Source organism: Cydia fagiglandana, chromosome 10 (genome assembly GCF_963556715.1).
Source record: "Cydia fagiglandana chromosome 10, ilCydFagi1.1, whole genome shotgun sequence".
In the NCBI taxonomy this organism is placed as follows: Eukaryota; Metazoa; Arthropoda; class Insecta; order Lepidoptera; family Tortricidae; genus Cydia; species Cydia fagiglandana.
In genome coordinates, this window is record NC_085941.1 from 14,422,802 (window position 1) to 14,437,928 (window position 15,127).

A 15,127-nucleotide genomic window follows, 5' to 3' on the forward strand; every position below is an offset into this window, starting at 1 on the left:
GTTTTGTAGGAAGTGTCCTTTCTGTACGGTACCATCAAGAAAAGTCTGCAGCGAGATAGCCCACGCAGTGCACGTGTTATTTATACGTCACAATTTCGTAGAAGTTTGCGTTTAAAATAACACTTGCCCTACGTGGGCTATCAAAATCGCTGCAGACCATTTTTTGGTCTAACTCTACATGTGTAGAGTCTAGTCTGTGCGGAAAGAGAAGAGTCGTGGCAAAAACGGGAACTAACATTTTAAATTTTATATGGCAATTAAACCTTTGACACCTGTGTTGTAAAAAGTCTATCTACATCACTACGTTCTGTCCGTTATTGACGCTCTGACAAGCAAACTGACAATTTTTGAATAAAACATAAAAATACAAGAACATCCTTTTAGAAACTAAATAATATGTTGGGGAAATTATAGATCACTCAATACTAAAAGGGACAAAGTAAGAATAAATAAATCTTATGAGGAACTCATCTCGAATTCCTCCTAAGATAAGGACTTTCCCGTAAACCTGGACAATCCCGTGTGACAAAAAGGTACTTAGTTATAACGTGTTCTTAATTTAGGTGCCTACATTCCACAAATCACTACCTATACCTACTTAAATCGAATATGTCTTAGGTATCTTTGACTATTACCTATTTCCTTTTCATTTACAGAAATTTGGTCACCTAAGTTATTATAAGTGAGTTATGCGGACTCCCCAGACAACAAAATTAAACCTATAACACTAAGTTAAGGCATACTAATGTTTATAATAAATAACTAAACGATTTAAGAACAAAGTGCGACCCCGCTTTTTACATGTGAAAGCGGGGTCTGATGTCTGTCCTAGATATTCTTTAATCTTGGATCATGATATTCATGATCCAAACTTCTCGCATTTTATGCTGTGGAAAAGTATATCAAGAGATTCAACCTATTGGGCACCTAAATCGCAATGAATGGTCAAAGTAAATTCACCATTAGATCCCTGTATAGCTGCAATAAAGTTTCCTGTGGTGATAGCTTAGGCTCGAAAATAATGAATTTATCATCAGAGTCAGAAGAGTTTTGTAAATATAATATTTTTAAATTGATATCAGCAATCTGGAACGCATGGGTGTGTACAATATGTAAATATTTGTCGAGGCGTCCAGTGCCTACTTTGGTTGATCCCTGCACTTGTAAACCCTGTGATTGCGAGGAGTGCACTAAGTTTGCCAAAAAATACGATAGTAACAGCATTGAACATCGCGTACTATGGGAAAATGAATCACACGATGATTTATCATTAAATAATCTAAAATGCAAGAAAGTATCACCATGCAACTATTCTAATTGTCATGCTGGAGACGTTGGCCAATCAGACAGCTGCCAGTATTCCGCTTGCTCGTGTGCTACCTGCTTACAGCATTGCCTCAGTTTCCCGGGAATCAAAATGATCAATAGTCTACACAAAAGTTGCTTAAGCAACTCTTGCAGTCTTAGATGCGCATCCGGTGGTGATATGGTTGGAAACCCAACCGAGAAACATCATAACGTTTATACCGCCATAGTACAAAACCATCAACTGATACCAAAGACAGTGGATTTTACAAACGCTCGAGTATGCAAGTGTACGTTTTGTGAGTGTTTGACATGTCCTTATCAAGGAAAAGCATCATTTGCAGGATCTCAGGAAACTATTAGTCTTGTAAAAAAAAAGCTTGAAAATGAGTGGAAGCGAAAGTCAAGTAAGTTGATTTTGTGTTCATAATAATTAATTTGAGTGTCTATCATATACATATAATCGAAACTAGTCCAGAGAAAACGATGTCAGGCAGGATTTTACGATATAAATAAATTCAAAACGTACCTACCTATAGGCTATAAGTACTAATACATACCTACTCGTACTGTAGGTACCAAAACCTTTGAATTTAAAATTTACTTATACCTACGTATACATACAATTCCTTGAAATCAAGTGGAGCGTAGGTAATAGGTATATCTTAAAAATCGTTTTCCCACTACTATGTAGTATTTTTAACCTCATAATTTAACCAAATTTAGATTTACACTTTTATTCAATCGCGATACCAGAAATACTCAACTTCGTTTCGTTTTGTAACTTCGGCCCTTGGATTTTAAGAAATCTTATTACTTATGTACCTATTTCACAAAATACTGTATAAATGAATGACGTTTCTAATTAACAGTGGAACGTAAATATGACTTCGAGCTTCCTAGATGTGGTCCAAAAATTACAATTAGTAAAGTTGGTGACGTAAGAAATCCAGAAAATTATATGAAATGTACAAAAGACGCTACCGGCCACGCAGGAACTTGCCATTGCTCTATAAAAGAAATCTTAAATAATCTTTACGAGCACGAAATTGAAATGAAAGAACACAATAATAAAGTACTGAATGAACAGCTCTATAAAAATAACGATTATTGTACAGTAGCAAACGTTGAAACTAATACTGAATATAAGACAGAAGAAAAAAGTACCGAAACGGGTAGCAATCATCAGTGCGTAGAAAATAAAGTGAAAAATTATGAATATACCTTAAAAATTGATATTACTGCACCCGACCTTGATAATATATCTAATCATAGTACTAAACAGAAGATAAAGAAAATATCTCAAAATAAAATAAAGGAACAGGCGCAGAAAGTGATGGTTGATATTATAAATGATATTACGAGAAATACTCTAACGGACCAACCAAAACAAACGTCAATTGTGGACCTAACAAATAATAATAAGGTAAGGAGGGTGATTTATCATTAAAAAAAGTAATCTATTATATGCTCATTAAGGTTCTTTCAAGACATGGGCTCCATTTGAATTGAATATGTAAGGTAGGTATACGTATCAATTCTGGATCATTGATATGTTTACTAACCCTGTACTCTCCGAACGGAGTTGAGCGAGTCGTGACTGAGAGTACTTACCTAAGTCGATATTTTAGCATCAGAAAGAATATAGAAGAATAATATGAAACATGCAGCACTATTGTTGCTAACTTAGTGCAAAAACTTAAAAGTGGCTCAATCTTTCAAAGCATATTTTTTATTAGATTTAAATTAAATTTTTTTATAATTTCTTGAAGCCATGGTAAAAGGGGAAGGACACATAACACGTTGTTATGTTTCGGAACCACTAGGCCACTACCTACTTATTTCCTTAAATTAAAACTTTATCATTCAATCTGTAAAGGGTAAAAATGTTAGTTGTTGTTCAATCGCTTGTGCTTGATTCCCGAGCAAACGTGATATTTCAAAATTAAACCATGAGCGTTGCGAGTGGCTCGAAAAGTGGAAGTGAACCATGGTCCATGAGCGTTGGGAGGATTTCAAGGCAAATTTTGCCACTGAGTATAACAAAATTTTTCAACACACCAACGCAAGGAAAATATTAAACAAAGTGAAACCAAATCAAATCCAAATGAGCAAACAACTCAAAATTTGTTTTCAGATTACCTACTTATAGGTACCTAATTAGGTACAATCATTTACATTGCTTTTGCAGGTGGATGATTATATTATTAGCTGCATTACCCCGATTCATCATACCATAGCCCACAGTACTGCAAAAACAGCAGAAGTAAACGAATCGAAATTACCGTCAAAAGATGGTTCATCCTTACAGTTTCAGGTATTTGTTGCAAAATTATATTGTCATGATCACTAATGTATCGTCGGGTGACAAGCAAATGTCACTAAGTAGTATTAAAAAATTAAAGTAACAATGCACTTTATTACACTTGTAACACGGTTTATTGTCCAATAATTTCAATGGTGTTAGTTAGTGACTTTTGCTTGTCACCCGACGGTATTACGCTGCGTCTTAAGCGCCCTCCAGGGGGCCGATTTTTGAAATTCGATCGTTCGATTTCGTCATTCGGAAATCGGTGGAAAACGGCGAAATGCTAATTTTTGAAATACTAGCGATAGAAATTGGGAATCGAGTGGTATTGACCACTCGTTTTCAATTCTATTAGTAGAATTTAAATGCCTAGTAGTGGAGATATTATTGAACGAAATACACGAAATCGAGTAGTCGAATTTCAAAAATCGGCCCCCAGACTATGCGCGTGAATCGCGGGCGAAGCCGCGAACGCGAGTGTGGAGTCTAGTTCCCTGATATGCGAAATCGACTCCAGACTCGCGTTCGCGGCTTCGCGCCGCGATTCGCGCACGAGTGTGGAGCGGGCTTTACGTAAGCGAACAACTCGCGAACGCGATGCGGCGCGGCGCGGCGCGGTGGGCCCAAGGCGTTCGCGTTCGCAACGGGATCACCAGGGGGACACTTCTATAGGTATCAAAGGATTGATTCACCCCGCGCCGCATCGCTTCGCTTCACGTTCGCGCGTTGTTCGCCTACGTAGTACGCCTACGTTAGTAATCAATTGACTGTAGATGTAGGATTGCTTGCGCACCCCGGGCTTCCATGATGAGCTGTTTAAAAAAAAACCGTGACAAAGCTAGGAAGATGATAGGCAAAATGAGAAATCATTTTGAAACAACCATAATGTATTGGTAATGAAGAGTTTTTCAAGGCCTTAACGTAAGGTAACTGACCCATGAAAGACCCGTCTTATTTATATTAGATCATGACATAGGATAGTTTTATCTCAGATATCATGCCTTAAAGGGGTGGAATTTTGTATGGGGACTTAACAACAATTGCACAACAAACTTTGTCAATAGGAACTGTCCCGCCCGCGCGGTGTAGCACCGGCGCTGGTGCACGATTTAATTGAAATTTGGTATAGAGATAGTTTGAGTCCCGGGGAAGGACAAAGGCTAGTTTCACCCTTTGAGGGGGTGAAAAGGGGGGTTATACCTATTGCTCTTGAGTTCATTATGCTTTCGTTTTTCAAAGTAAAATATTCATTCCAACATCGCACGTCTCAAAGGCCGCCTCAATAATAGAGTCGGTAAGATAAGAACTACATATTACCTATAGTTTGGCAAACACCAGCCAGCCAGTAAGAAAAGAATCAGGAAAATTATACTCATCTCTTTCTTTTGGGTGCTAGTAGTAGAGTCAAGCCGTCAAGACAATACGATTGAGACAGGCCTGAGCCGAACTATAGACTTCAACGATATCTGCATCTAAAATATACATTAGGACCAAGCTAATTCTGTACAGACTTTTATATTATCACAGGATCTTCCCATCTTTTACTTAAATCCGTAATTGCTTCTATAATTTATTTGACAGGATATGGAAAAGTTGGACAAGCTCAGAGTCCAAGAACCGTGTGCGAGAAGAGTGTCACATCATACAGTTAGTCTCAAGTGGAAGCTGCCCAAAGCAATCGAGGGAGTTATGGGATACGAAGTAAGTTTCATAGCTGACTAGTGTATCAAAGTTAATAAACTATAACTGGTAAACTAAATAAATATGTATTCTTCCTAAACTTTGGGATAAGGCAGCAAAACGCCGGCTTCGTGATTTAGGGGTTGGTGGACAGCGATACTGTTGACAGACGACGTAGCGGTACACAATTGGCTGACACCTACCGTCATACTCCCACCACCAGCTTCCGTTTCCAGTTTTAATCCCCACTACCGACCACCAGTGGCCTATTTCATAAAGCTACAAGTTACAATTTACAAGCGGAAGTCTCGTTCTAACACATAGGGTTAGAAAGAGACTTCCGCTTGTAAATTTTGTAACTTGTAGCTTTATAAAATAGGCCACAGGGACCGTGGCTCGGATCGGCGCCACGGAGCTTGCCTTAATTGGATCTCAAAAATATAAATAACGCTACGTCTTACGTAGGCGAACAACGCGCGAACGCGGCGCGGCGCGGCGCGGCGAAAGCGGCCGCCGCCGCGCCGCGCCGCGCCGCGCCGCCTGACATTCGCGTGCAAATCGCGCCGCACCGCGTTCGCAACGAGATCGCTTACGTAGGACACTTCTATGGGCATCAAAGGATTGATTTCGCCGCGCCGCGCCGCGCCGCGTTCGCGCGTTGTTCGCCTACGTAAGACGTAGCGTAAAACTAAGTTGCATAAATACCACTTACCAAAGGGTTGCATATAATTATTATTATTCAATTTTCCAATGTGAAATAAAACATATACGTACCAGTACATTGGGCTGTATAGAATTAGATGTTTGCTATTACATCCTGCATGGTAAGAGAAAAAACAGCAAGCCCCATAATAAAAGTTACTCAGTATGACTTAAGTATAATATATAATATTCACCTCGCAAAAATGGCTAAAGCCCGCTCCACACTCGTGCGCGAATCGCGGCGCGAAGCCGCGAACGCGAGTCTGGAGTCGATTTCGCATATCAGCGAACTAGACTCCACACTCGCGTTCGCGGCTTCGCCCGCGATTCACGCGCATAGTCTGGAGGGCGCTTAAGGATTGAAAAAAACATCCTGTGCGAGTCGAAGATAAAAATATCATTAATTCAAATTAACTTCTTTTTAGATACTGGTAGACGGCAAATCTATTGAGACGATAGTCAATCCAAGACGCTGCATGACAGTAATCAGCTGCCTCCCTCCGGTCCAGCGACTCCTGATCACCATCCGCACCATCACCAAGACAGACTTAAAGTGCCTCCCTTGCACCACTATCAGATATCACCCGCGTGATAATAAATATATATGCGTTTAAAAGTTAATTGCGAACTATCACACTTGTTTAAAACTTGTCTTATTATTTGTCAGAGAGTAATAATAAATATAATATGAAAATTGTGAAAAATAAAGTAATTCTTGAACTGTAACAATATTTTATGCATTTTGAGCTAATTTACCGCGCCTGATGCTGCGTTGCAATGCTGTGTTGTGTGGAGGTTTACCAATATTTACCAGTCTCGGTGTAGTGAAAATCCTGTATCGTGCTAGGTAGATACTCATTAAGATTTTTCTAGAATGAAAAATTATGAAGAGATGAAAATAACGTAATCAGAGGGCCCCCGCGAAAAACGAAAATAGAGATTTCGTTATCCTCTCTATCGCACGAAGACTGAAGAGTGATAAGCCCCCTCCAGACTATGCGCGTGAATTTCGCTGTCTGCGAAAATCGACTCCACACTCGCGTTCGCGGCTTCGCCCGCGATTCACGCGCATAGTCTGGAGGGGGCTATAAAAAAGCAGATAAAGAAGGCCCTCACGCCCAGACTTAAGGCTCATTTAGACGTTGCGAGAACTCGCATGCGAGTGTCATTAAAATACGGGTTTTGATCGGTCAGTTGAATTGGACGTAACCAACAGTCTGCAATGTAACTAAAATCGCATGAGAGTTCGCGCGTCATCCAAATCAGCGCTTAGAGCATTTAACAAGTGGAGTCGCCTTTAAGAGCTTACCCCTCTGCCGAAAAACTTGCCATATAGCCCATATACTAATTATTTCATAGGACCGGCGGCGGGCCGGATAAAATCCATTCGCGGGCCGGAGATGGCCCGCGGGCCGTACTTTGCCCACCACTGCTCTAAGTCTTCAGATAACGAATCACGACGTGAATTAAAAGCTGTACCTGTAAAGGCCCCTGTACACAATGGGCCAGCGTCGGCCACTCCAAGGGACGCAACCAGGTGGTAGAATGAGATAGCAATATCACTTGCTCCCTCTAACGCATAAATGCGTTCCTTGGAGTGGCCGGCGCTGGCCCATTTTAGGTTCTAAGTCAAGTTTAGTATCATTTTCAACTAAATCAAAGATGTAGACATATGATAGACACAGCGTTTATTGATTTCCCATACAATCCTACACCTTACCTTTCTTTTTTAAGGTTTTTTTTTTGGAATAAAAACTATCCTATGTCCTTCCCTCGAACTCAAACGATCTCTATACCAAATTTTATCTAAATCGGTTCAGCGGTTATTGAATCCCCATACAAATTTCCTCCTCCCTTTTCATACCCTTAAGGGATGATTATTGAAATTAAAAGTATGCTATGTTATTCCCTGGGACTCAAACTATCTCTGTACCAAATTTTAACTAAATTGGTTCAGCAGTTTAAGCGTGAAGAAGAATTTAAAAAAAAGTATATTTTCATATTTTATGTGTTTTTACTTCGGAATGGTGTCATTATGATATCAGAAATGAATTCGGCACCCCCGATTTATACGGAAACAATACCAAACTTGACCTAGTAGCTTAAATGATACAGATATCAAGATCAAGTTGAGAGCCCTCTTCTTTGTCCTCGCCTTGTCCCATTTCAGTTGGGGTCGGCTCTCCTAATCAATCTTCGCCAGGCCATTCTATCCTGGGTCGTCTGTGGATCTAATTGGGCTGACTAAAAGCCTCCTCCACACTCGTGCGCATAGTCTGGAGGGGGCTTTAGATCTTGGTTTATTTTATAGTGGTAACACACTATCGCACCGCACCAAGGTCATTGTGCGACACACCCATAAGTAAGAGCGAGAAAGCGATATCTCTTTCTTGCTCTTACTTATCGGTGCGTCGCACAATGACCTTGGTGCGGTGCGATAGTCTGTTACGACTATTAGATGTCCACGTGTCTCGGGGCCTGCCTCGTCCTCTCGGTCCGGTTTCAATGTCAAGCACTGTTCTCGTCATGTGCTCTTTTGGGCGTCTCATTACATGGCCGTACCACCTCAATCTCGACTCATCCCCCCCCCCCCCCCTAAAAATTTACATCAAAAATCTCGGTGGCTCCACTTCTTGAATCCATCCCTGGGTCCTAAGGACCAATCCTGCCAAAGGAAATCTCTTGTTCATGCAACGCCGTATATTAGCTCCAGCGCCATCCGCTAGATCAGATAGGTCTCGGAAAGCTCGGACAGGACCAAGACAGGACTAAGATCGCGGTCAGGTTCGTCCGTCTGTACAGCGTTTAATTTCGAGTTTGTGATTACGCACCATTATGAGTATCCAAACGCAAAATCGGCAAAATGTCAATGTCAATGTGACAATCGATTTGGTTTGCTAATGCTATAAAAAGCCATTAAGTTTGTTATTAAACTTATTAAAGTTTGCATTAAATTTTAAAAATCATTTACGTTTGTTATTATTTAAATTGTAGCCATAATGAGCAAGTGTGCTGTGATTGGATGTAAATCAGAACACAATCCTTTTAATACCAGTGTAACGTTTCATCGGTAATCCTACTCTGAATTACCTATTTGTTTTTCTATGATTTATATCTTGATTAATCATAAAAAAATATTGAAACATGATATTGACGTAAATAATACTGTTTGCAGTGTTACAAGAAATAAGAAATATTTGCCGTTATGGGAAAGAGTCGTAAAAATAAAATCGAAATCAGTACATGCCAAGATATGCAGCCTGCATTTCAAGGAGAAGGATTTTGTTGAAGGCAGAGGGAGCCGTGTCCTCAAGCCGGGTGCTGTACCATCTATAAATATAGTTGAAAAGGTATTATATTCCTCCACATTATATCAAAACAGTTTGTATATTATTTCAGTAGGTATTCAGTAATAAGAGGCTAAGAGCCTGCAGAATAAATCTATCAAATTTAGTATTTGACACCTTCACTGCTGCATCAGGTAGACTGATAAAAAATGAATAAGTACCTAATTGAGGCTTGTTTCGCATTTATCAATAACACCAATAATATGTGGGTTTTTAACCATATTAAAAATAATTTCAGGACAGTTCAACAGATGACGATGATGACGATGAAAAGTTGTCCTTGTTGAAGAAGGCTCTTGCAAGAAGCAAGGGAGTGTCTACCACTGTAGATGCGGAGAAAACAACTCAGTCAGATTCTGATGAATATGATCACAATCCCAATATACCTCAGACCTTCCAAATGGTAGGTATCCTGACAACAGAAATAATAGATAAGTAGATATACAGGTTGCTTCCTTTAACAGGAGCAATAAATTAAACTAAAAGCTGTACTCCTCAAACTGACCAACATTTGTTCAGCAACTTTTAAAAATTATGAATCCTTTAGACTTCCTCTTTTTCATACAAAATAAAATATATTGCCTTCAATGTACGCTGACATCAGTGTGTTTGACGTTACATGTCACGCTTTTAACATAACAAAATTTGTAATACATCGCGTCTTAGAATAAACTTTAAAGTGCAATAAAAATCAAACCATGAGTTATTTTTAAAAGTTGTTGAACAAATGGACGTAGTTTAGCGTAAAAGATCCATCCTCTAAAATTTGTCATTTAAATGAATGACTTTTCCGTTTGACAGAAAGTTCAAATTTTACTAACAGATTTTTGTGGATTGGATCTTTTACCCTAAACTACGTCCAAATGTTGGTCAGTTTGAGGAGTACAGCCGACAGTTTAATTTATTGCTCCTGTTACAGAAAACACACTGTATATACTGTTACCATAGCATTCTTGTTTATTTACAAGGCAGAGGGAATGTCAAAGTGCTTTGATTCAATTTTTGCATAATTTCTGACATAATAGGATAGGATGCCCATTAAAAGGTTAACTGATTATGTTTGCTAGTTTGATTAGACATCTTTTAAACCAGTTTGCAATGCTGAATTGAGTTGTGATTAAGTTTGTAATTATGATGACAATGCAATGTTATGGTATCATGAAACATGGCCAGAAGCTTGGTAAGATAATAACAAAACCTCATAATGACAGTGTAACCCATTAAATGCCACTCCTATGTGAACCTTATCACAAAAAAAATTATTAATTAAAAATTATATTTAGAAATTTAATTCAGGCAACAAGGCCCATTTTACAAATACCTTACAGACTAAAATACACTAAAGTATTTTATAAATTTGTTTTAAAAAACTTGTCTTGTGTTGTAAAAATGTCTCTGGTGGTCTAATTACAGGTGGTGCCATGCACATGTTGCAATTCAGTCCAGTCTTCAAACTCGCTCATCCAAAAACAAACTAGTAACATGGGAGTACAAACCAAAATGAAAACAAGTAAGGAAATATCACTACAAGCAAAAGTGAAACTCCTCGAGTTGAGACTCAGAAGGCGAGATGCAAAAATCAGCTACATGCAAACAGTTTTAAACATGGTTAAGAAACATACTAAAGGCACTGACATGGAGTACAAGTTATGCTGTGAACTGCAGAATATTTCTGGGTTTTCAGAGACAATTGACAGTAGTCATAAGGATAAAAGAAAATGTAATCGAAGTAAAACTAGAAATGGTAGAGTTGAAAGTCCTATTAGCGAAGTGTCAAGTGGAGATGAAGATGCCTGTACATTTTTCGAAGTGGTCCATAGTCCTAATCTAAAGGCCTACAATGGTTTCAGTTGAAATCAGCTAAGTTACAATCCTTAGATTCTTTAACAATATTTTTAGGTGCTTGCCATGCATTTCACTTCAATTAATTTGGTAATTTTCATTTGGGATGTGGTGCAGTAGTACATCATGATAAAATCTTTTTTATATTTTAAATTATTTTTGTTCCACACTTATAATATTATGATAACATTGATAACATCATGCACCGTGCGTGCGTGTGTGGTGACACTTACATTTTATCACTGCAGTCTGTGCAGAGTGAGCTTGGTCTGACTTCAAATAAAACAATGTTGTATCTCCAATCTCAATACTTTATTTACACTTTTTGAATGCTGTTTGTCTTATAGACAGATGATTTACCTCCAATATCTGGCACGTAGGCTGCACAGTGGCGGATTTGCATTCTTTGCCACCCTAGGCCCCAGGCCCTATAGCCTCCCCTTTCGCAGCACCCATCATATTGACTACATTTTAATTTATATTTCTTGTTATCAGCGAATTTTTTGTCACAATTTTATATGCCGCCCCAAATTTTTTGCCGCCCTATAGTTCTTTTTAGGGTTCCGTACCCAAAGGGTAAAACGGGACCCTATTACTAAGACTTCGCTGTCCGTCCGTCCGTCTGTCTGTCACCAGGCTGTATCTCACGAACCGTGATAGCTAGACAGTTGAAATTTTCACAGATGATGTATTTCTGTTGCCGCTATAACAACAAATACTAAAAACAGAATAAAATTAAGATTTAAGTGGGGCTCCCATACAGCAAACGTGATTTTTGACCAAAGTTAAGCAACGTCGGGCGTGGTCAGTACTTGGATGGGTGACCGTTTTCTTTTTGCATTTTTTTCCGTTTTTTTTTTTGCTTTATGGTACGGAACCCCTCGTGCGCGAGTCTGACTCGCACTTGCCCGGTTTTTTTTAGTATTAGAAAGAAGGTAGGTAAGCGATCTTGATATGTCTTTTAATTGAAAAACGCTTTTTAAATATCAGTAACTATTACTTATGAAAGCAGAAGAATATAAATGATCGTATTAGCTTCATAATTGTTATATATTTGCCGTGACTTATTTTTAAAACGTGTTTTTCAATTAAAAGACACATCAAGATTGTTTACCTTATTTCTAATGCTAAAAAAAACTAACTATAGACCCGGGCCTACTGGGCCTTAAGGTAAATCCGCCACTGAGGCTGCCTTATGATATATATACTTACCGAGATGAGAGGTAAGAGGAGACGTGCGTGAATCAACCAATAGTAATGCCAATAGCATTGGTTGTTATCCATATTTTTTCTCCACTACGCTGGTTTAGGTACAACCAATACTATTGGTTCATGGTATAATAATATACTCCACCTGGTACAGTCGCCATCATATATATCGGAGCGGCCAAGGTGCTCATAAATATCTGAGCACGCGTCTATTTTCAGGGCGTTAGAGTGCGTATTCAGATATTGTGAACACCTTGGCCGCTCCGATATATATGATGGCGACTGTACCTACTCTCTTCCCGTCTTTTCGTGGTCACGTGACTGACACAAGCCTACTACGTCATCATGCGACAGCGCAGCGCTATAAGATAATATGCGATGGCAATGTAATTGTGACGTAGGCTTGTGTCACTCTGGGAAGAGAAGACCATGTTCTATTAGACTATGCTATTGGTTGATATTTCTTCTCCACTACGCTGGTTTAGGTACAACCAATACTATTGGTTGATTCCCGGAGTATCCTAGCATCTCCGCTCATTATTATATTCTTGAATGCAGGCATAAAATACAGTTATGAGAATTATATCTCTAAGTAAGTAAGAACTTATGCCAAAGTAGGGTTTATTATCCTCATCTTGATTGTTTTTCATACTGGCAAAGGGTTTTGCAAGGTTCTAGTTGCTTCAGTTTCGTTAGCCTTTAAATCCACAATGTTCTTTGATCTTGAAGGTGTCCAAAGCTTTTATGAAGACAGTACCTATAAAAGCAGAGGTAAATTGTGCAAGCCAAGTTGGATCATTAATTCATTATACACAGCCTACACAGGTCATATTTTTTAAAACCATTTAGTTAAGTACCTACCTGTGAAGCCCCCTCCAGACTATGCGCGTGAATCGCGGGCGAAGCCGCGAACGCGAGTGTGGAGTCTAGTTCGCTGATATGCGAAATCGACTCCAGACACGCGTTCGCGGCTTCGCGCCGCGATTCGCGCACGAGTGTGGAGCGGGCTTTAAGTGTAGGATTCGTCAATGATTCAAATGTAAGCCATGCTTGAGGTATTACAAGGAGCTTCAGAACTGCTGAAATTGATTTACTGAACTTACTTTATTGAAGTATTTTGTGCCATATTTGCTTACGACAATGTCGACTTTAACGCTAAAAGATATTATTATTTAGCCATTTTGCCTGAAAAATCGAATTTTTAATGGTTATGTTTATATCTCTGAAATAAGTATACCTACATGTCAAGCGGACAAGAATTAAGTTCTAGGTATTCTCTTTGGATGTCAATTGAGTTTCGTAGAAAAGGTTCATAAGTTTCAAGACCTTCTGTGTTCTTGCATATAACCCCCTCCAGACTATGCGCGTGAATCGAGGGCGAAGCCGCGAACGCGAGTGTGGAGTCGATTTCGCTGTCTGCGAAAATCGACGCCACACTCACGTTCGCGGCTTCGCGCCGCGATTCGCGCACGAGCGTGGAGGAGGCTTATGACGCATGTAACCCGCGTTTACATTCGCGTGCGAGCCACAAGACGCGAGTGTAAGCGGTGGGCTCGTCTCGCGGCTCGGCTTGCGCTCGCCTGGCTCGTGTGGAGTGGCTGTTTGGACACGAATAAAAGAGGGACGCGGTGGGCTGGCGCGGGACGCGCCCTTCCTGTTTACATTCGCGTTCGGCTGTCATTCTTTACAAACCTTATACCGTGCCGTAAGTATTTAAAATCGATTAGATCTTACGAGACACGAGGCGAGAGTGTAATAATTAGCTCGTCATGCTTACGCGCTCGAGGCGATCCACGAGGCGCGCCGCGAGCCGAGCCACGAGCCGCGAATAGGGGATAGAACCCTTAGGAAAAGAATTCCATACTTACTTAATAGTTTGCCTGAAGCCATAAGACGTGAAGATAATAAGCCTAAATTTAAAACTATGTTAAAAAAACACTACCATAATAATATATTGTAATAATTTAAACATTAAGTACATACAAATTAAGTTAATAACTAGAGACTGATGACCCCGCAGTCAAACTCACTGATGAGTTTTGCGGGGCTATGCCTATCTTTAAGAATATCTTGTATTTTATTAAATAAATAAATAATAATAATAATGTAAACCGCCTATAATCATTAGCTCGACGAGCTTACGAGCTCGAGGCGAACACATGACGAGCCACGAGCCGAGCCACGTGCCGCCAATGTAAAAAGCTTTAACCCGCGCATATAGAGACGCAGGTTAGGTACAGTCAGAAGCAGAAGAACAAACTTGAGCTACGTGGCCCAGTTAGATAGCATCGCCCACACTGTTAACTGTACATCTGAGTCAGGAGTGTTGAATTGATGTTTGTACTTGCGTGTGCTTGAACATAATGTCAGGCGTGGCTCACTCCGCGATTTCGTCGCTTTGCTACAGGTAGCTAAAAGTACATCCGTTCGACCCCAATTTTGGGGTTTGCCATAAGCCGCGCGTGGTGCTGTCGCCACCAGCGGCCCTGTGCTGATCGTCACAGACGCGTTTTGTTAGAGAGTGAGTCTTCTGTACCTACCTAGTACTATTATTTATTCTGTGGCACTGTGTGGGCCATCAAAATCGCTGCAGACTTTTCTTGGTCTAACTCTAACTCCAGTACCTACGCAGATCGCAAGGGTCACTTGCGCTGGCACATGCGCAAGTATCTCAATCTCAACATGAAGGGTTGTCAGGAAAGTTGCCGAACGATTAGTACCTATCAATAATTAG

The 15,127-nt window shown here is 39.9% G+C and overlaps 2 protein-coding genes and 1 long non-coding RNA gene across 3 annotated transcripts; all 3 read left to right on the forward strand.

Moving 5' to 3' along the window:
* Positions 1 to 437: 437 nt before the first annotated feature.
* On the forward strand, positions 438 to 758 carry LOC134667976 (uncharacterized). Its single transcript, XR_010098704.1, has 2 exons — positions 438 to 533; positions 657 to 758. It is a non-coding gene; the product is annotated as an uncharacterized LOC134667976 (long non-coding RNA).
* Positions 759 to 1,340: 582 nt separating this feature from the next.
* LOC134667970 (uncharacterized) lies at positions 1,341 to 6,627 on the forward strand. Its single transcript, XM_063525409.1, has 3 exons — positions 1,341 to 1,712; positions 5,195 to 5,314; positions 6,421 to 6,627. Exons 1-3 carry the CDS (start codon positions 1,692 to 1,694, stop codon positions 6,607 to 6,609), a joined length of 330 nt encoding a protein of 109 aa, XP_063381479.1. The 5' UTR covers positions 1,341 to 1,691; the 3' UTR covers positions 6,610 to 6,627.
* A 2,277-nt stretch (positions 6,628 to 8,904) lies between these two features.
* Positions 8,905 to 11,434, forward strand: LOC134668240 (THAP domain-containing protein 1-like). The gene is made up of 4 exons (XM_063525735.1): positions 8,905 to 9,065; positions 9,171 to 9,345; positions 9,581 to 9,745; positions 10,756 to 11,434. The coding sequence occupies exons 1-4, from the start codon at positions 8,995 to 8,997 to the stop codon at positions 11,194 to 11,196; spliced, it is 852 nt and encodes a 283-aa protein (XP_063381805.1). The 5' UTR covers positions 8,905 to 8,994; the 3' UTR covers positions 11,197 to 11,434.
* The last annotated feature ends 3,693 nt before the right edge of the window (positions 11,435 to 15,127 follow it).

Bases quoted from the DNA above. Each gene is read 5' to 3' on its own strand.
- LOC134667970 (XM_063525409.1), top strand. From the start codon at position 1,692: ATGAGTGGAAGCGAAAGTCAA. The intron at 1,713-5,194 runs GTAAGTTGATTT...TTTATTTGACAG, and splicing joins TGAGTGGAAGCGAAAGTCAA to GATATGGAAAAGTTGGACAA. The intron at 5,315-6,420 runs GTAAGTTTCATA...ACTTCTTTTTAG, and splicing joins AGGGAGTTATGGGATACGAA to ATACTGGTAGACGGCAAATC.
- LOC134668240 (XM_063525735.1), top strand. From the start codon at position 8,995: ATGAGCAAGTGTGCTGTGATTGGATGTAAATCAGAACACAATCCTTTT. The intron at 9,066-9,170 runs GTAATCCTACTC...TACTGTTTGCAG, and splicing joins ACCAGTGTAACGTTTCATCG to TGTTACAAGAAATAAGAAAT. The intron at 9,746-10,755 runs GTAGGTATCCTG...GTCTAATTACAG, and splicing joins TACCTCAGACCTTCCAAATG to GTGGTGCCATGCACATGTTG.